The sequence below is a fragment of the Arvicanthis niloticus genome, chromosome 6 (genome assembly GCF_011762505.2).
Source record: "Arvicanthis niloticus isolate mArvNil1 chromosome 6, mArvNil1.pat.X, whole genome shotgun sequence".
Taxonomy (NCBI): domain Eukaryota; kingdom Metazoa; phylum Chordata; class Mammalia; order Rodentia; family Muridae; genus Arvicanthis; species Arvicanthis niloticus.
The window spans coordinates 43,348,453-43,367,489 of record NC_047663.1 but is presented as its reverse complement, the minus strand read 5'-3'; the positions used below and the strand labels follow the sequence as shown (position 1 = coordinate 43,367,489).

Below are 19,037 nucleotides of genomic sequence, written 5' to 3'. Positions count from 1 at the left end.
AGTTTCCCAGGCACCCTCCCCAGGTGAGGCTTCTTTGACCATGGAGTTAACTAGGACCTCGGATGACATGAGAAACAGGATGATGGAATTAAATTCAGCTTTGCTGTCTGTCCGTCATGAATCTGTGCTACAGCTAACTTCTGAGTAACAGAGGGACAGACTCCCACAACACGAACCCTAATGGGGGCTTTTCTCTGAGGCCTCTAGAGGTTCTGGGCATAGGGCAAGGAGAGAGGGGAAGGCATGAACAGGAAGAACATGACATTCAACTCCTCCCTCATAGTAAAGCAGCTTAGAGCACCCTCACAGAAGCGATGCTATGAATGTAAATGTCTTTGTGAACCCCTGGTTCACCTGTAGAAGCTTCCCTGACCCTAGGATGCTGGGTCAGCAGCCCTGAGGGCAAGCTGGTGGTGCCATCTGTTCCTTAGCCCTGCTGACAGGCAGCGGCTCCAACAGCATCTTCATCCTATCCAATTCCACTGACTAGTTCTCAGAGAGTAGGGCAGGAATCCACCTTCTTTTCCCTGAAGGAAACCAAGACCAGTGTACTTGGGGATTTTAGGGCATAGCTGAAGCCCCGGGTTTCTGCAGTTCAAGGGAAGAATTTCACAAAGTACAGGATTGAAAGCAGAAACCTCAGTCAAAGGCTGAGGTTTGAGGAGGGAGGTGTAACCAGCTTCCTGATGTGCATCAATCTGGTCAAACCCAGATCTCTATCAACCCCAATCCTGCCCTGTTTCACACTTCTCAACCTCCCTTGAATGAATGCCAAGCCTCTTCCCTCTAGAGGCGGAGCCACCCACTCTGAACGGCTTAAAACCCTAAGGCCTGAGTCTGGTGTGGGAAATAGCCCTGGCATGGCCCTCTGGCTCCTCACCCTGTGTCAGCTCCATGGCCAGTCCTGTGGAGGCATCTCCAGGTGACCTGGTGGGGAAAGGGTGTAGTAAGGTGGGATGGGGAAGGAAGGGTGGAGGGGAGTGAGTAGGGGTTGCAGGCTGATCAAGGCTTTGATGCTGGGTGGAGGCTCTTGCAGGGAGTCTTGGTTTGATTCCCATCCTGGCCCGCAGGCTGTGCCAGTGGGTTGGGCTCCCATCGGAGGAAGAGGACCACGTTCAGTGTTGGGCAGTTGCTGGAGCTGGAACGGGTGTTTGCAGCTAGGCCCTATCCTGACATCAGCACCCGTGAGCATCTGGCTCAGGTAACTCACCTGCCTGAAGCCAAGATCCAGGTGAGTCACAAGAGCCAACTTCTGGACTCAACAGCCTCTTCTCTCTGGGAACCCTACCCTCAGGTTGTTTTCTGTCCCACGAGGCTGTGCTTGTGCCAGGATCCATCCCTTCATCTTTCCTATCAGGTGTGGTTCCAGAACCGCAGAGCCAAGAGAATCAAGGACAGAAAGCCAGGATCCCTAAACACCAGGCTGGAGCATCCCCCAAACTCCTGTTTTCTTGCAGACACTCCCCAGCTGCCTTGGGACCCTGGAACACCAAGCCATCCTCTACACCCTACCAGTTCAGCTCAGGATACTTCAGCATGCCCACCACAGACCTCTTGCCTAGCCCCCATTTTGGGTCCAGGGCAGAGTTGGTCAGGGGCTAAAGCTGCAGCCCCATGGGGGACAAGTGGGGCTTCAGGGGTTCACTCTTTAGAGCAAATTGTCCCTCATACTTCACTGGGCAACCTGTCTGACCTTATCTATACCTCAGCCATTGTCACCAATGTAGACCACTTCTAATTTAGGTGTAGCACTTGTAAGACTTGGCTTCGGCCTTGGAGCCTAGTTTCTCCTAGGACGGAGCATGTAAGAGCACCCCTGCCTCTTTTTGTACAGGACTGTTCTCTAACAGTTTAGTTCAGGGACCCCCACCCACAGCCTCTACCAGCCTAGTTGAAGTCCTGTGCAGTGACTGGAGCCTGGCTCCTATAACTTGGCATCCTGGTCCTCTTGGGGGCATATGCCCATTGTCTCATCAGGAGATACTGTCAAAGTAAGGGACTATATTTGCCACCTTTACTGACAGGTTTGGGTCCCCAACTCCTATTATCTTAGCTGAATGATCTCTTTCCTCTAAAGGGGCAGCTGCCAGTCTAAGGAGTCCTGTCAGGACTTCACGTATGTGCCAGGGGAAGGGTACTGGACTGCTGGGACCCACACTTTCATGGTTCAGGGCCCCACTGTCTGACTTCCTATCACCTGGACAAATTAATCAGAACTGTGGATTTGAAGAGAGTGATATTAAAGTCACAGAAATAAAAGCCTGGGTCTTAGGTTGATTAAATTTCCCCAAAGATCAGATTGGCTGCCCTGTGATGTGGGCTGTGGGGACAACCTGACAGAACTGTGGGGGAGGGATTGGTATTACTGTCATCTGTAATACCAACTAATCTCCAAATAAAACAAAACTCTGCTTTAATCTGGATTGTTGTGTCATAGGTGAATGGGGATGAGGTCTGCCTGCCTGGGAAGTTTATCTTCCATCACCAAATCCCTAAATAGGGCCAGGTGGCACAGACTCTGCGTTACAATCATGTCCAGGCTTCTGCTGAGCTCAGAGCTCTCCCAGGCTCTGGGGAGACACAGCAGCTTGCTTGCACTCCAGGACATTCTAGTTGCCTCCAGCTCTGAGCTGCTCTGCTTTGGAGAAGCACGTGCTCAGCCTTGCTGCAGGCAGACCCTAGCTCTGCTATCTAACTGCGACTCTGAAATTCTGTCTGTAAAGTAAGATGGGAGCACTTGTTCCCTGTCTGGGGAAGATGTAAGTCAAGAGCTTCATGTGGTGACACAGTTACAAACCCACTAGATGCTAGTTCCTGCTGCCTTATAGAGGAACTCTTAAGTTAACTGGTTAAGGCCCAGACTTCCTGTCCCTCTGACCACATGCCAAGAACCTCCTGGGTATAGAGTGCTTTGAATAAAGTAGGGGAAAGTAAGAAGTGGCTGAGAGAATTCCTGTTCCTGTGCTGTGAACTGGTCAGCTAGTTCTCAGCACTCTGCCAGTGTACACTGAAGGTCCCTGAAGTGTGGCTCTTGCTTAATTACACGCACGCGCACACACACACACACACACACACACACACACACACACACACACACACACAAACTGCTGTTGGTAAGAGCCTGATACCACAGAAGCTTGTTGGCTTGTGTGGAGGGGCTGGGATCTAGTGGACAATCCCTCCCAACAAAGGACCCTAAGTTTATTGAGACACCCTAAGCTGGTCAAAGTCTGTTGGAAGAGATTCTGATAGGGTCAAAACCTCTAGCATTTGGAAGGCTTTCAACTTAAATTCAGGTACTTAAGGATATGTAGTCTGGCATACAGGGAACATAGAGTATTGTTCCACAAAAACATCCCCCACTCTTACCCCCAACAATGCTTAAAGTGAGACTTTCTGACCCAACCTTCAACAGTCCTGGTTATCAGAAACATTGTAAAATGCTACTTAAACTCTCCTACACTTGACATGTCTCCCGAGTACCAGGAACTAGTAAACACAGTTGACAAACTGTCTACTGATCTAGTTAATATGAGAAGCTTGGCAAACAGACGGTCCAGAGAGAGGGCTCAGTAGGTAAAACCATCGGCTGTACAAGCCTGAGGAGCAGAATCCAGTGTCGGATGTGATGGTGCCTATCTACAATCCCAGCACTTCTACAGAGCAGAGATGGGAAAAGGCACCCTGGAGCACACAGTGCAACAGCAGAACCAGAGACCTGCTTCAACAACAGACTCCTCAAGGTTGCCCCTGATCTGCATGTGGAAACTCTGGCACTTGTGTTTCTGGCTTCTACTCACATCAGGATGTCGTCACAGTATGAGAGCACTTCTGAGAAACGAAGTCTACAATTAGGGACAGAGGGCTTGAGTGCTGAAGTGATGGCTCAGTGCAAGAGCAGTTACAACTCTTGAAGAGAATGGAGGTGCAATTCCTAGCACCCACACAATAGCTCAACTCTAGTTCCCCTTCTCATCTCCTCAGCCTCCTGTATGTTTATGGTACACATACATATAGCCAGACATACACAAGGAAGAAAGGCAGGCAGGCAAGACAAGCAGACCTCTAAGACCAGCCATGATGGCATATGCCTGAATCCTAGGACCCAGGAGGCAGAGGCAGAAGCCAGCCAGAGCTATATAGCAAAACCCTATCACAAACAAAAGGGCAGATATTGAGTAATTCATAGAATTATGCAACTTTTTGTGCTTTGTGTTCTTATAGGATGAAAAATAAAAATACACTGAACACGAAAAATATTTATTGAATAAATAACATCTTTCAAGTGCCTTAAACAGATTCTCAAACTTATCTAAGCTCTGAAAAGTGTAACATAACAAAGACAACAGGACATTGAAGACATCTTTGGCTCCATTTAACATGAGGGCCATAGCTGATTTCTCTCAGGCCATTTGACTGCTGGAAAATGGCCTGATACCATTTCCTTTTCTACAAAGAGTTAGCTGCCTAGCTTCTAGTTCTACCATCCTGTATCAACTGGTTTTTCTTCTACTGATGCCTGTCTTCTGACTATTGGGCCAGTTCAAGGCAGTAGAGTCCACTTGGGGGAAAGGCCCGGATTCTACTTACTTCTGATAAGAAAAACCAGACTTAGTAGACCCCAGAATAGACCAGCAAAGGCTGATGGGCACTAGATTCAGAAGTTACTGAGATCAGTTCTTTTAGTTTTAAAGAAACACTGTCTGAATCTTCTCTATTCCGGCCTAAGAAAATTCACAGCAGACAGGGTTCCCCAAAAAACCTGACCTGGTCCTCTGACCAACTGGAGCTGAATACAAAGAGCATTGTGGGTTGACTGAGAGTCTGTGATGGGCCATGGAGAGCCTGGGGCTCCCCAAACTTCTTCCAGACTCTGATGGTGAAGCACCAGTTACAGCTCGCCTAGTTCTCCTTCCATTGCTCTTACCATAATGTACAGCTCTGCCAGACCCACCACGGAGGCAACGATCAATGCAGCCAGCACTCTCTGCAGGTGGAAGAATAAGGGATAAGGGATGTAGGCCAGCATCCAATCTGCAAGCCCTTAGCACCTCTAATGAGAATTAAGATTCCCTACTCCAGTCCCTAAGTCATCAGTTCTCAACCTGTGGGGTCACGACCCCTTTCACAGTTTTCGCAATCAGATATCCTTTATATAGATTTATACTGTGATTCATAATAGCAAAATTACAGCTATGAAGTAGCAACAAAAATAACTTTATGGTTGGGGGTCACCACAATATGAGGAACTGTATTAAAGGGTCACATCATTAGAAAGGTTGAGAATTATTGCCTTATGTTGTGGAGGAAAGGTAGCTTTTGGGATTGCTACCCCCCCCCCATTACTGGAAAGCTAAATGTTGATTGCATAAATATATCCAAATGATCAACCTGTACAGTTTCACACGCATCCTCCCTTTCCCATTAACTCCAACAAGGGAGGGGTACTTTGTCCTGTCCAGTGCCTACTCACCGAGGCCATTTCTGTGAAGACATACTGGCTTCCTAGGTAAGTGCAGACAAAGGCAGCTGCCACTGTGATGATGAAGTTGAAGATGGTGATGACCAGAGCCTTCACTGACCTCACTTTGGAAACAGTTCAGAGAAGAAACACGTAGGTCAGCATTCTCAGGGAGGACCAATTACCTCATAGCTGCCTCCCCGATCTATTGTGTTCTCTTCAGAGACCAAGTCTGGATATCTTAGCCTTGATCCCATAACAATGTGGTAGGAAGGATGGCCATGACCAATCCAGGGAGAGGCTTGAGCAGCCTTGGTTCTTGGCACCTTACCTTGCTTTCCCAGGTCACTGAGAGTACCCCCACACTGTGCATCCTGGGAAAAAAGTAAGTAAATAAACAAACAAACAAACAAACAAAAAAACCAAACCAAACCACCAACAACAAAACAGATGATTTCAGAACGAGCAGTTCAGAAATCCCCTTTACCAGTCCAGCCTCAGCCCTTTCTATTTCTCAACGTATTAACTCTGCCCTTCCGTGGGTTCTTTAGCCTGGGACTTGTATGATGCCTTTTAGATCATAAAGAGGAGGATCCAGGCTCCCAGGACCCATCTACTTTCCTATGTTGTAGCAGAAACATGCCAAAGAAGTCCTGTCAGGAAAAAGAGGCTACAGGCACACCTGTAATCCTAGTATTTGGGAGGTTGCCTGGGCCACAGAAACCCTTCCTTGAATAAAGAAAAAAGCTCTATGGATCATATCCATTTCTATGACATTTAAGAATTAGTCACCAGGGCTGGAGAGATGGCTCAGAGGTTAAGAGCATTGGATGCTCTTCCAGAGGTCCTGAGTTCAATTTATTAACAACCACATGGTGGCTCACAACCATCTGTAATGAGATCTGGTGCCCTCTTCTGGCATGCAGGCATACATACAGGCAGAACACTATATAATAAACACACCTTTAAAAAAAAAATCAATCACCATCTAAGCCCAGAGTCTCAGTGAATACACTGAAGACTCTTCTTGGTCCACACAGAACACAGATCTTACAGTTCTAGAACAGAGTATAGACCAAGTTCAAATTCCCATATTTTTTTTTTCTTTTTTTTTTTTTTGAGACAGGGTCTCACTATATAGTTCTGGTTGGTCTCAAACTCAGAGATTCATTTGCTCCTGCATCAGGACTACTGGGGTTAAAGGTGCGTGTCATTACACAGCTATCGCCATTTTGAAAACTCTGTATTGTAGAACATGTTCCGAGCCCTTACCTGACAAGTGACATTGCGAGTGATCCGCTTATACTCCTCATTGGCTAGCTGTATCTTAATCTTCTCTAGCCGGGCAACCAGCTCTGGATTCTAAAGAAAAACAACCACATGGGAAGAATACAATTCTTTTACGTATTTCTTGGTACAGATTTATCATAATCATTGGTTCAAAGCACACTGTATTCCTAAGGGTGCTAGGACACCCAATACCTGTTATGCTTCCACTGCTTTGGAAAATGGTCTACTGGATCTCAGTTTTTCAAAGTTGTCAACAGAAGACTTCTTTCCCTGATCTTAGATTCCCAACAGTTGTTTGTTTTTTTGTTTTTTTTTTTTAAAATCCTTTGTACATGCACATAAACCCAAGCAGCAGTACATGTGTGGAGGTAAGAGACAACCTTTGGGAGTTAGCCTTTCCCTCCACCATGTGGGTCCTGAGGATTGAACCCGGGTTGCCTGCCATGCTTGGTAGCACGTGCCCCCACTTATTGAGGTATCTCACTGGCCCCCACATTTTATTTATTTATCGGTGCTAGGGCCTTGTCAAGTAATCTTCCACTGAGCCACATCTCAGCTATTCTAAAGAATTAAAATGTAAGATTTCAAACCTGAAAGTTCATTAGTAAAACCCGAACCTAACTCTTACAAATCTGTTACATACCCGGGGAGGCTTCACAATCTCTGGAAAGTAGACTTCACTGCCTTCTAGGAGTTCATGAAGGAATAGCCTGGAATCTGGAAAGAAAAAGGTTCCATACAATGACCCAAGTAGCTGAGGCTGGAAAGGTAAGAGAGAAGGGGGGTAGCCCTAATTTTTATCCAAAAATAAGAGACCTAGCTGTCCTTGAATTCTCATGTACCTCATCTAGACCAAAACTTACAATCATACTGCCTCAGCCCCTCAAATGGTAGAATTTTTTTCAGGTGTGTGCCATGCCCAGCTTCGTGATTTTCTTTCTCTCCTGGTGTTTACTCACTTATTTTTCATTTTATTCAAGATAATTTTCAACTAAGAAAAATCTAGGACAATTCCACCTAAGTATTTTTTAGTGCCACACAGTTGACTTTAACTGTCCCTACCAATGGTAGGTTATTTCTGTGAAAATAATAATAGATCTGTCCTAGACAGGATTGGGTTGATGCTAAACACTAAGAAGACACTGTATTAGAGGATCTTTTTCTAAGGTTCTCTCAAGTCCAAATAGTTGATAATCTACCCTTTGCACTTCTGGCCAGGATATGTTGATTCTGGCAAAACATATTATATGCCAGTTTACCCTATTCCCGACCTTAACAGATAAGTAAATAGGTCCGAAGAGGAGAAATGACTTCTTTAAAATGTTTAGAACTAGATGCGACTCTCAGCTCAGATCTCTCAGTTTCTTTAGTTACCGTTTACCTACCCTCATCCCTAAACTGGGGCTTGCATTCTCTACTTTTGCCTTTGAGATGAGAAGAATAAATCACTTTTCCCAACCAGGATAAGCTCACTATTGATATACGGCCCCAAAATGGAGAGCAGATAGTACTGGGCTAGAATCTCGAGTTCCTAAAAAGTCACATGTATTTAGGTGGAACTAAAAGAGGACTCAACAAAATCTGCAAATACGTTTTATCACACACGAAGAATTTTGACGGAAGATGGAAGTGGTGAACCTGGGGTTTATGAGACAGCTTTTGGACTGGATAAATGAGATCTCGGTAAGCACTCGAGAGAGACGGGGGGAAAAAAACGACTCAGAAGGGATTAGATCTGAAAATAAGACCGCGACTCTTGATTGGGGACCGCTCACTTCTTTCTCTCAGGTGCTGATGCAGATCTCGGATCAGATGGAAGGAAACCAGGCGCCGGGGGCCCGTGGCGTTATCACTGCCTGCGTGTTTCTTTCCCAGAGCAGCCTCGAGCTGGGAGCGCAGCTTCCGGGGGAGCTGCTCCCGTTCCAGTTCTCCGCCAGGACCCAAAGCACGAACAAGTCGTTCGCCGGCAAGCAAGGAAGACGCCATTTCTGCCTCACGCTCTAATCAGGTGATCCCAAACTCGGACTTCCGCCCACCAGCGCCGGATGTAGCTGGAGGAGCCCACGCGGCCGCGGGGGGCGGGCCCGAGAGTGAGGGGAGGGGCTTAGGCGCGGGGCAGTGTGGGGCGGGGGCGGGACGGCGCCCCGCCGCGGGTCGGGCCCTGTATCAGCAGCCGAGCGGGCGCTCGGGCGGGACATGGCTGGCTGTGTGGCCCGACGGGCCCTAGCAGTGGGCAGCCGCTGGTGGTCTCGGTCGCTGGCCACGACCCGAGGGTCGAGGCCGCTGTGTGCGGTCGGTGGAGCAGGGGCCCTTCCGCCGGTGGCCACAGCGACGACACGAAGGCATCTGTCGTCCCGGTGAGGGACGGAGAGAGGGGGCCAGGGAGCCGGGCCCAGAATCTAAGGAGCGTTTCCTCCCTAGCCACTAAGGAAGCCAGGAGGCCTGACTCTCTCTGGGCAACCGGAGTGCCACCTGAGAATGGGTCCGGAGCAGGGAGTCGACATGCGCTGCTTGGGACATGTGCCAAGAGCAGAGAAGGGAGCACTGCCCAGGGCCCTGGCAGTGCAGGGCAGCTCCGAGGGAGAACAAGTAACGCTTCTTAAGCGAATCCTGCCTCCCTGGCTGGGGTCCCCAGCACCTGTAGTGGGCTGTCATGTACTACAACCACAGGGATCCCCAGGCCCTTTTGGGTCAATGGCTCTCAGAAAGATGCTATTACATGGGAAACAAATCGATTTAAGTGTCTACTTTTGTGGGTCCTGTTTCCATGTGACCTTGGGGAGACTGATTTTGCCTATGTGACTTGGGAAATAGAGTTCGAGGCTTGGGGGTGGTGTAAACAAAGTTTTGTAGGAACCAGACAGGATTGAATAGTTGGATATGAAGTTAACATTTCCAAAATAAAATCACAGTGTTTTGACGGATCCATAGCAAAATTAATCCTATTTAAAAGTATAAGAGATGGAAATGACCTGATAGTGGTTAAGGGAGGTTTTTGCTATTTAAGACAAATGTGAAAAGACATTGGTTGGAGACACTGCAATACTAAGTATGGGATACCTTTGGAAATTTAGAAATGCTAGGTCCTGAGGTCCGTGTACAGCACAGATGAATGTGTAGAATCAGGAGAATCATGCTATGTAGCCAGGTTGGCCCAGAACTTGTAATTCTCTAGCCTTAGCCTTAAGAGCCTGGGATTACAGAGGTGTGGAAGCATGTTTGGTTCAGAACAACTTTTCCAAGTAGCAAATGCCAGGCTTAATGAGTGCACTGCCAAGAAGCAGTAGGTAAGAGTAGAGACAGAAGAACTCCTTGCCTTAGAACAAATGTTTTTTGAGCACCGCTTACACACTAGGCATTTCTCTCAGGGATCATAGCCTTTCATGGACTCAAGGCATGCACACCAGTAACTGAAATGCAAAGTTGGAAGGACAGTTAAGCTGTTGGAGACCAGGAGGGTGGGCGAAGGTGTGCGTTGAAACAGGATTTGCAAGCATGACCTTGGGAATGCTAAGTAAAGATAGGAGGAAGTAAATTTGGAGTAGTTACACAAAACACTGGAAGAGTTGGAGAGCCTTCACCAAGTAGATGCCTATGGCTGGCTCTTAAAGGAGGAAAAGCAGCATCCTGGTCTGTGGCTGTCATTGTCCTGGCCCTGCAGAGTGCTAGGGGGCATTTGTTTGTTTGTTTGGTCTCTCCTGAGGGAGGACTGCTATCTTCTCAGGGTTTCACTTGCTCGTTCTTTCCCTTCCCTATCAGAAACCGTGCAGAGGGCAAAGTGCTGGAGACAGTTGGTGTGTTTGAGGTGCCAAAACAAAATGGAAAATATGAGACTGGGCAGGTAGGTATTGTGCTGTGTGTGCTCTCATTTTCATGGACTATTCTGTTTGTGAGTGGAGCTAGGTTTGGTCATAATACTGAATCTCAGTGCTGTTTGTGTTTGTATCTTTCCATTCTCCCTCCCCTTGCCCATCAGTCCTAGAGACAGATGCTGTCTGCTGAGCTATACCCCCAAGTTTCAGTCCATTTTCATTTTGATGGTGGACCAAGATCATACATTTTGGGCTTGTTCTGAGGCAGGGTCTTCTTTGTAGCTCAGTTTAGTCTTGAACTCACTCATTCTGTAACCCATGGTGACCTTGAACTTGCACTCTTATTCCCTTATGGAATACTGAAGTTACAGGTGTATGCACCCATGCTCAGCTCAGAATCACAAATTAAGAAAGCATTTTTTTTACACTGATTTATTTAGAATGTGTGTGTACGCATGTGTGTGTGTGCCTGTGTGTACATGTGCCCAGGCATGGAGATCAAAGGACAACTTGTGATAGTGTGTATGCTTTTGTGTGAGTGCATGTGCACTAGATCACAAACTTCTTAAAGATGAGATTTCTGGAGATAGGTCGACTCCCAGCACTCTAGAAGCAGGGGCAGGGGCAGAAGGATCATTTCAATTTTGAGGTCTAGTGTAGTGATACTCTTAAAACACAGTAAAAGGCAGGAGATATGGCTTGACTGGTAAAGGCACTTGCTGAGGAAGCCTAGAAGTAAAGGTGAAGGACAGTTGATTCCATAGTCATACACCCCTGGGGAATCCAGTGCCTCGGACTTCCTTGGGGCCCTGCACTCACATGCATGGTACCCACATACAGATTCACACACATAACTAAATGTAGAACAAATCCTTAAAACAGACAAATACAATCAGTGGCTCTACACTGAACTAAGAGGAGGGCAGGTCAAGGAAAATTCCCTGGAGGCCAAAGGTGCCCTGAAGGGTGAGTGGGGATGAGGCATGCGAATGACTTCAGTCTAGGTTAAGTATAGTGTCTGAGGGCAAAGCTGGGAAGACTGGTGCAGTTTTCTCTACCCAGGCCACTTGATGGTTGGGGTCCACCTGGATGGATCTGCCAGACAGCAGGCTCACTGAGGTCTCTCTCTCCTAGCTATTCCTCCACAGTGTTTTTGGCTACCGAGGGGTCGTCCTGTTTCCCTGGCAGGCCAGACTGTATGACCGGGATGTGGCTTCTGCAGCTCCAGAAAAGTAAGTTTTCCTGTCTTGTTTCATGGTGTCCTCAGGTGGCTTGACTTGTGGCTAACATATTCAGTTGGATTAAAAACAGCATCCCCTTTGGCTTTAGAAATAACCCCAAGCCAGGCGTGGTACTGTACACTTTTAATCCCAGCATTTGGGAGGCAGAAGCAAGAGGATCTCTGTGAGTTCAAGGCCAACCTGGTCTACAGAGTGAGTTCCAGGACTGCAAAAAAGCCAGGGCCTTGTAAAGAGACCTTGTTTCAAAAAACAAAACAAATAGGAAAAAAACCCAACTGACTAAAATAAAAGAAATAACCCCAGAGTATTTCTCTGGCACTCATCCTCATGGAGATAAAAGTGCTTAATTCTAAGTCTCTGGGGTCTCCCCGACTCCCCAGAACCTGTCTGTCCGTCCCTTATAGACTCCTACTGCTCTTCCTTCTTAGTGTTTGAACCCCAGAGGATGTTTTAGGGAATGGTTTTCTTGATTTATTTTCTTTCCTTCTTTCTCTCTCTCTCTGTCTCTTTCTCTCTCTCTCTCTTTCTTTCTTTCTTTCTTTCTTTTTTTTTTTTAACTTCCTTTCTTTTATTTAAAAAAAAAGATTTATTTGTTTTATTTTGTATGGATGGATGTTTTGCCTGGATGTGTCTGTGCAGAGTGCTCAGGGAGGCCAGAAGGGGGCGCTGGATCATCAGACTGCAGATGCTTGTGAGCTGCCATATGAGTGTTGGGAACCAAGCCTGGGTCCTCCGTAGAGCGGCAGTGCCCTTGAAACACAGCCACTTCTACCCCTTCTCACTTATGATCGGGCTTACTTTTTGATTTATTTAAATGTTATTTATTTATTATGTAGCCTTGGTTGTCCTAAACACACAGAGATCTGTGTGCCTCTGCCTCTGTCAACCCAGTGCTGGGGAGGGCATGAGTTACCACACCAGGCTATTCTTGGTTCCTCCCTTTCTTAACGATTTTCTTCTTATGTAGTGTATATGAGTATTTTGTCTGCCTGCAGATCTGTGAACCATATTCATGCAGTGCTCTTGGAGGGCAGAAAAAGGTGTAGATTCTTCAGAACTTGAGTTAAAGAGAGTGTGAACTTCTTGTGGGTGCTAGAAACTAAACTTGGGTCCTCTGGAAGAGCAGTTGGTGCTCCGAACCACTAAGCCCTCTTTCCAGCCTTGTTTCTTGGTTTCTCAATGTCCAGTTGGAAATCTCTTAGTCTCATATTAGCACTGGAGTACACTAAAAAAAGGAACTTCTATAGATAATCACAGCCAATCCTGGGGTGACAGTAGTAAAAGGTCCTTGTAGCCTGGGTCTCAGGTAACAAGTGGACTCTTTTGTCTTGGCTCTCTTCAAGGAGGTGCCCAGAATGGTAACTGCAGGGGCTCTGGAGGCTCCATTATTTGCCCTGACTGGGGAGAGGCTGGCTGGAGGTGTGTTGAGCAGAAGGCAACGTATGCCAAAGCCCCTTCGGATCATGAACCAGCCCATTTAGGAGAGGAGATGGCAGTTAGTTGAGCCAGGCACAGCTTGTACTTCTCTGGGGTGATCTGGGCTGCTTCTCATCCCACAGAGCAGAGAACCCTGCTGGCCATGGCTCTAAGGAGGTGAAAGGCAAAACTCACACTTACTATCAAGTGCTGATTGATGCTCGTGACTGCCCACATATAGTAAGTAAGCAGAGTGCCTGGGCCCGGGGCCCTCTCCATGGGAAAGGTTTTCACTCATTTAGGGACAACATGGGGCCTTCAGGCCTCAGGACTGTGTATTAGCCAAGGAACCTTTGACTCACCCTTTGCTTTAGTCTCAGAGATCTCAGACAGAAGCTGTGACCTTCTTGGCTAACCATGATGACAGCCGGGCCCTCTATGCTATCCCAGGTGAGGAGTTAGCATTCAAATGGTACCTGAGGAGCAGGGCTCTGGTGTCCCAGGGAGAGGAATCTGTGTCTTGTCATTGCTGGGAGGGATCATGGTACTGAGAACTGTGGTGCCAAGGTCACCTACCTTTCCTCTGCTCTGTGAGTCTGAGCAGCTCTGCCTCTGTGTACCAGGCTTGGACTACGTCAGCCATGAAGACATCCTCCCCTACACCTCCACGGATCAGGTCCCCATCCAGCATGAGCTCTTTGAGAGATTTCTTCTCTATGACCAGACAAAAGGTAGTCAGTCTCTCAGGAAAGGGGAAGACCCTTTCTTCAAGCCGAGTATCAGCAGTAACTGGGAAGGAGGTTCTGGGAAGGACCGCTGGAGAGTGGGTGGTATGCCCAGGACTCTGGTCTGGACTAACCTGTTGTCTCTTTTAGCACCTCCTTTTGTGGCTCGAGAAACGCTACGGGCCTGGCAAGAGAAGAATCACCCATGGCTAGAGCTCTCTGATGTGCACCGGGAAACTACTGAGAACATCCGTGTCACAGTCATCCCTTTCTACATGGGCATGAGGGTGTGTGCTAGCCTGGGCTTCTTCTAGATTCAGTGTGGTATCCCTGATGTGACTAAAGAGTTGGGGGTGGGAGTGTATCTAAACCTAAACCCTCCCCCATGGTTCTGCTTTCAAGTGCTCATGTGCATGTGCAGGGTAGGGTTGGGCTAGCCTCTTGATAATGGCCAGCACCATGACTTAGAAACCCATAGACCAGGAAGTAGTCCTTTATGCCAGCTCCATCTACCCTCTGGTAGAGGGAATCTTTCTTGTGAGAACTATATACATACTTGCCTAAGTCAGTGTGAATTGATTGTCACACTTTGTATTTAGTAGCTGAGTGTTTGCTGATCTGTGCCTTGCCTCACTCTAAGATAGGCCTACAGATTCAAGTATAAATGGAAGATTTCCTGCCTATTAGTACTCAGACCTGGGATGTCAGCGTCCATCAGAGCATGACAACAGGGGCTGTGGGGAGGACAGGGCTGGCAGGGACACTGGTGACAACAGAACCTGTAGTGGATCTCTGCTAGCATCCAGCTCTGTTGATTTTGACAGGATTGTAGAGGGGGCAGAACAGGAAGGATACAGGGAGGCTCTTGGCCATAGTTGTATCACATTCATCACTGGCTCCAGACATGCACAGCTTGATCAGCCTCTGCCGCTTTCCAGGAATACTTCACTTGAGATATATTGATTGGAACAGACTTAAGTCTCATCCTCAAACCTTTTCCCCCTCCAGGAAGCCCAGAATTCCCACGTCTATTGGGTGAGTGTCTCCCTTGGCAGGAGCCTAGGAATGGTCTGGGGATGGTGTGGAGGGAGGCACAGCACTAGCCTCTTGGGCAGGGTGGATGCAGCCATCCTCACAGTTAAGATGCAGATGTCAGCCTTTCTTGCTTTTTACTCTGGAATTCTGGATGGGCTGGCCCAGGGATAATTCTTCCTCAAACAAACTCTTTCCCTCACAGTGGCGCTACTGCATACGCTTGGAGAACTTGGACAGTGATGTGGTACAGCTCCGGGAGCGGCACTGGCGGATATTCAGTCTCTCAGGGACTTTGGAAACAGTTCGAGGACGAGGGGTGGTGGGCAGGGTGAGCATCATTGGGCCACTATGGCTGGTCCTGTTAGCAGGCCTGGGAACTTGGGGTATGTTTTCTTCCTCTCTGGTATGGACAGTGTGTTCCTGTGTGCGTGTGCGTGTGTGTTCGTGTTCGTGTGTTCCTGTGTGTGGTTTGAAATTTTACAACAGCCATGTGGGGGAGATTGTAACCCATTTCACAGATGAAGGGTAAGGCTTAGAAGTTCATTACTAAGGGACTGGGGATGTGGCTCAGTTGGTGGAGTGCCTGCCTTGCAGCATGAATTTGACCTCAGCACTGCATTAACTGAGCATGGTTTTTGTGCCTATTAGCACTTTGGAAGTTTAGGGTCATCCTTGACTGCCTTGAATCTCTGTCTTGAAACACATACCTCTGGAAACCTGGTCCTCTGCAAAAGCAGCATGTACTTGTAACTGCTGAGCTTTCTTTCCAGCCCCAAAGCTCAAGTACTTACTGTTGAGTAGCATGTGTCATTAAAATGTCTCCCCAACACTCTTAACACTTGGGGTCAAACTGAGGGCTTTATGCATGTTAGGCAAACACTTTAGCTACATCACACCCAGATGGAATGTCTTTTCAAAGCTTGAACTTACAGGAAATAAGAGTCAGAAGGATCAGAAATGTAAGGCCATATTTGGGCTACAAAAAAAAATTTTGATATCAGCCTGGATTACATGAGACCCTGGTTTTTTTTTTTTGTTTTTTGTTTTTTTTTTTTTAAAAAAAAAAAGGGCAAAAATATGGGCTGGTAAAATGGCTCCATGGGTAAAGATGCTGCTGTTGCCAAGGGTGCTGACCAGAGTTTGGTCCCTAGAACTTCCGGAAGTTATCTTTTAACTTCCATACATCAGGCAAGTTGCATGTATGTGCATGAATGAATACACACACACACACACACACACACACACACACACACACACACACACACAGGATTAAACACCTCCCCCCAATAACAAACAGTTATGTTCCCTGGCTATATTACCCTGTCTCTAGAGAGATAAGGTCACAAGTATATTAGTGTCATCCAGCATCTTTGTTAGAAGACACTTGGAAAAGTAGGGGAACAAGTAAACATGGCTTGGGCTGGGTGTGTGGCACATACCCATAATTCAGTACCCTGGAAATTGAGACATGATTATTGTGAGTCTGAGGCCAGGTTGAACTACATGTTATTTGGGGAAAAACAAAAACAAAAACCAGAAAACCCAAAAATTCCAAATAGGGCTTGCCTTCAAATTCCAGCTATATATTCTATAACTTTGGACTTTTTTTTTCATTTTGTTTGTTTTTTGAGACAGAGTTTCTCTGTGTAGCCCTGGCTGTCCTGGAACTCACTCTGTAGACCAGGTTGGCCTGTAGATCCTCCTGCCTTCGTGGTACTGGGATCAAAGATGTATGTTTTTACACTTAGCTTGGGCAAATTATGTGACCTAATGTTTCTTACTCCTAAATTAGGGGTCACAAATAGCACTTCATGGTCACCAAGAGAATAAAATCAGCAGATAAGCCGGGCGGTGGTGGCGCACGCCTTTGATCCCAGCACTTGGGAGGCAGAGGCAGGCGGATTTCTGAGTTCGAGGCCAGCCTGGTCTACAGAGTGAGTTCCAGGACAGCCAGGGCTACACAGAGAAACCCTGTCTCGAAAAACAAAAAACAAAAAAAAAAAAAAAAAAAAAAAAAAAAAAAAAGCACAGGGCCTGCTGTTGTGTCTGGCACTTGTTTGTGTGAGTGAATGTTGGTTAAGATATTTTCAAAGAAAGTCTACTTAGCACCCATCCCTTGGTGCCCCATTTCCTTTTCCTAGAAACAGAATAAAAGCCTCAGGTCATTGGCCATGATGTGGGAGGAAGTCCTGAAAGATGGTCATTGTAGATGTGTCTGCTGTCATGGTTGCTTGGGTGAAAGGAAGCATCTGGTCAACACATGGTGGCCCCAGGGTGCAGAGAATGTTTCTGGGGCTTGGCCTGATCCATTTTGCCTGAATTCTTTTAGGAACCAGTGTTATCCAAGGAGCAGCCTGCATTCCAGTATAGCAGCCATGTCTCTCTGCAAGCTTCCAGTGGGCACATGTGGTGAGTGAGTATATGCTGGACTATATGTTGCTCCACTCCACAGAAACTGCCAGTTAGTAAAGTGAGCTGGAGCTGGGTGTGGTAGTTACACACCTACAATCCTAGCATTTGGGAGACGGAGGTAGGTTTATGAGTTTTAGGCCAACCTCAACTACATAGTAAGACTCTATTTTGGCTCGTGCCAACAATAACAAAAAAGCCTGAGCAAGCTGAACTTGTGGTCAGTTCAGCAAAGGTCTTGGAATGCGCACAGACGGGTGCTATTCATTGCTGTGTGGTACTGTCTGGCTTTTATGACAATTTTTGGCCTAAGGACTTGGGTCCCAAGACTTGAGACTCAATTGCTAGTATAGTTGGGCTCCCCCCTTAATCTTGGGTATAATGGACCACTTACATAGTACATATCTAAGTGGCAGAATCTGAATAGCTGTGTTTTTTTGTGTGTGGTCAGAGGTTCTTGGATCTCTGCTTAGATTATAATCCCAACCCTCCTCATCCAGCTCTGGCTCCATCAGAGGACATGGGGCCACATAGTTCAAGAGGCCTTTCAGTTCAGACCTTACTCCTCTAAACCAGCTTCTCCAATCCTTAGGGGCACATTTCGTTTTGAGAGACCTGATGGCTCCCACTTTGATGTCCGGATCCCACCCTTCTCCTTGGAAAGCAATAAAGATGAGAAGACACCACCCTCAGGCCTACACTGGTAGGACAGCTGAGGCCCAGGTTGGCCCTAAGAACAACAGCTCTCTACCCATAATTGCTGCAGAACTCTAAACCTCTCCCTACTGTGGAATTCTTTTTTTGGAGGGAGATTATATCTTTTCTTGGAAGACCCACATAAGACTGCTCCAAGGTTGGCCCCTGCCCAGGCTCTGCCTACACCATGTTCCAGCAAAGCTGTCAGGGAACTGTATTCAGTTGTCACATCTTCTGGAATGTGAGGTGTCATCAATAAACCAGTGCTCCTTGGCCACCATGGCCATTTTTGTCTCCAGGGTCTCAGGCCCCCTGCTGGCCCTATAGGAACTCTTAGTTGCTTTCCATGCAAAATTTCTAGAGAGCTGCTGGCTCTGCTAGGGTGTGTCTTCCTCAGAGGCTGGGCATCTCCTGGGGGCCCTGGTTAACAGTGGACAGCACTGGACTAAGTTCTCAGTCTCTTTACCTTCCGCCCAGTGTAGAGGAGGCCAGCATTTAGAGTTGGACTGACCTGACTGTAAACAGGGATTACCCATCAGCACCCCTGGCTTCACTAGGCCTGGAGAAGAGTGAGGCAAAACCAGTCAGGTTTCCTGGAGCTGTGGGCTTCCGAGCATTGAGCAAAGTCTGTCAAGCATCCAGACCACAAGTGCAGGAATTCAGCCAAGAAGCAGCTTAAGTTATGGTCAGTGACCAAGCCAAGCCGCTTGTGGAGCTTCTTTCAGGTCAACAGGAGTCAAGAGAATTGGGCTGCATTTTGCCCCACTTCTTAGGATTCCTTCACCACTATAGTTACTGTTAGAGGTCCTTTCATTCTTGCATTATTAAATCTCAGTTCCAGTCCTTGTGAGTATTGTTCTTAATCTTCCACCAGGGGGAGTGTGGGTCTGTAGGACTACAGAGGAATGAGTCTCTTGACCTACCTAGAACACAAGGTCATGGAGGGAACAGA

The 19,037-nt window shown here is 47.3% G+C and overlaps 3 protein-coding genes across 3 annotated transcripts; 2 read left to right on the top strand and 1 right to left on the bottom strand.

The window, feature by feature from the left end:
• The first annotated feature begins 761 nt into the window (after positions 1-761).
• Positions 762-1,883, top strand: Sebox (SEBOX homeobox). Its single transcript, XM_034506387.2, has 3 exons — positions 762-922; positions 1,071-1,231; positions 1,358-1,883. The coding sequence occupies exons 1-3, from the start codon at positions 895-897 to the stop codon at positions 1,736-1,738; spliced, it is 570 nt and encodes a 189-aa protein (XP_034362278.1). The 5' UTR covers positions 762-894; the 3' UTR covers positions 1,739-1,883.
• Positions 1,884-4,244: 2,361 nt separating this feature from the next.
• Positions 4,245-8,789, bottom strand: Vma12 (vacuolar ATPase assembly factor VMA12). The gene is made up of 6 exons (XM_034506386.2): positions 8,527-8,789; positions 7,395-7,468; positions 6,734-6,823; positions 5,793-5,835; positions 5,474-5,586; positions 4,245-4,987 (listed from the first exon to the last, which is right to left on the bottom strand). The coding sequence occupies exons 1-6, from the start codon at positions 8,735-8,737 to the stop codon at positions 4,892-4,894; spliced, it is 627 nt and encodes a 208-aa protein (XP_034362277.1). The 5' UTR covers positions 8,738-8,789; the 3' UTR covers positions 4,245-4,891.
• Positions 8,790-8,850: 61 nt separating this feature from the next.
• Poldip2 (DNA polymerase delta interacting protein 2) lies at positions 8,851-18,928 on the top strand. Its single transcript, XM_034506382.1, has 11 exons — positions 8,851-9,108; positions 10,511-10,592; positions 11,698-11,795; positions 13,364-13,460; positions 13,595-13,670; positions 13,844-13,951; positions 14,096-14,232; positions 14,954-14,980; positions 15,183-15,308; positions 17,310-17,389; positions 17,982-18,928. The coding sequence occupies exons 1-11, from the start codon at positions 8,948-8,950 to the stop codon at positions 18,094-18,096; spliced, it is 1,107 nt and encodes a 368-aa protein (XP_034362273.1). The 5' UTR covers positions 8,851-8,947; the 3' UTR covers positions 18,097-18,928.
• Positions 18,929-19,037: the final 109 nt, after the last annotated feature.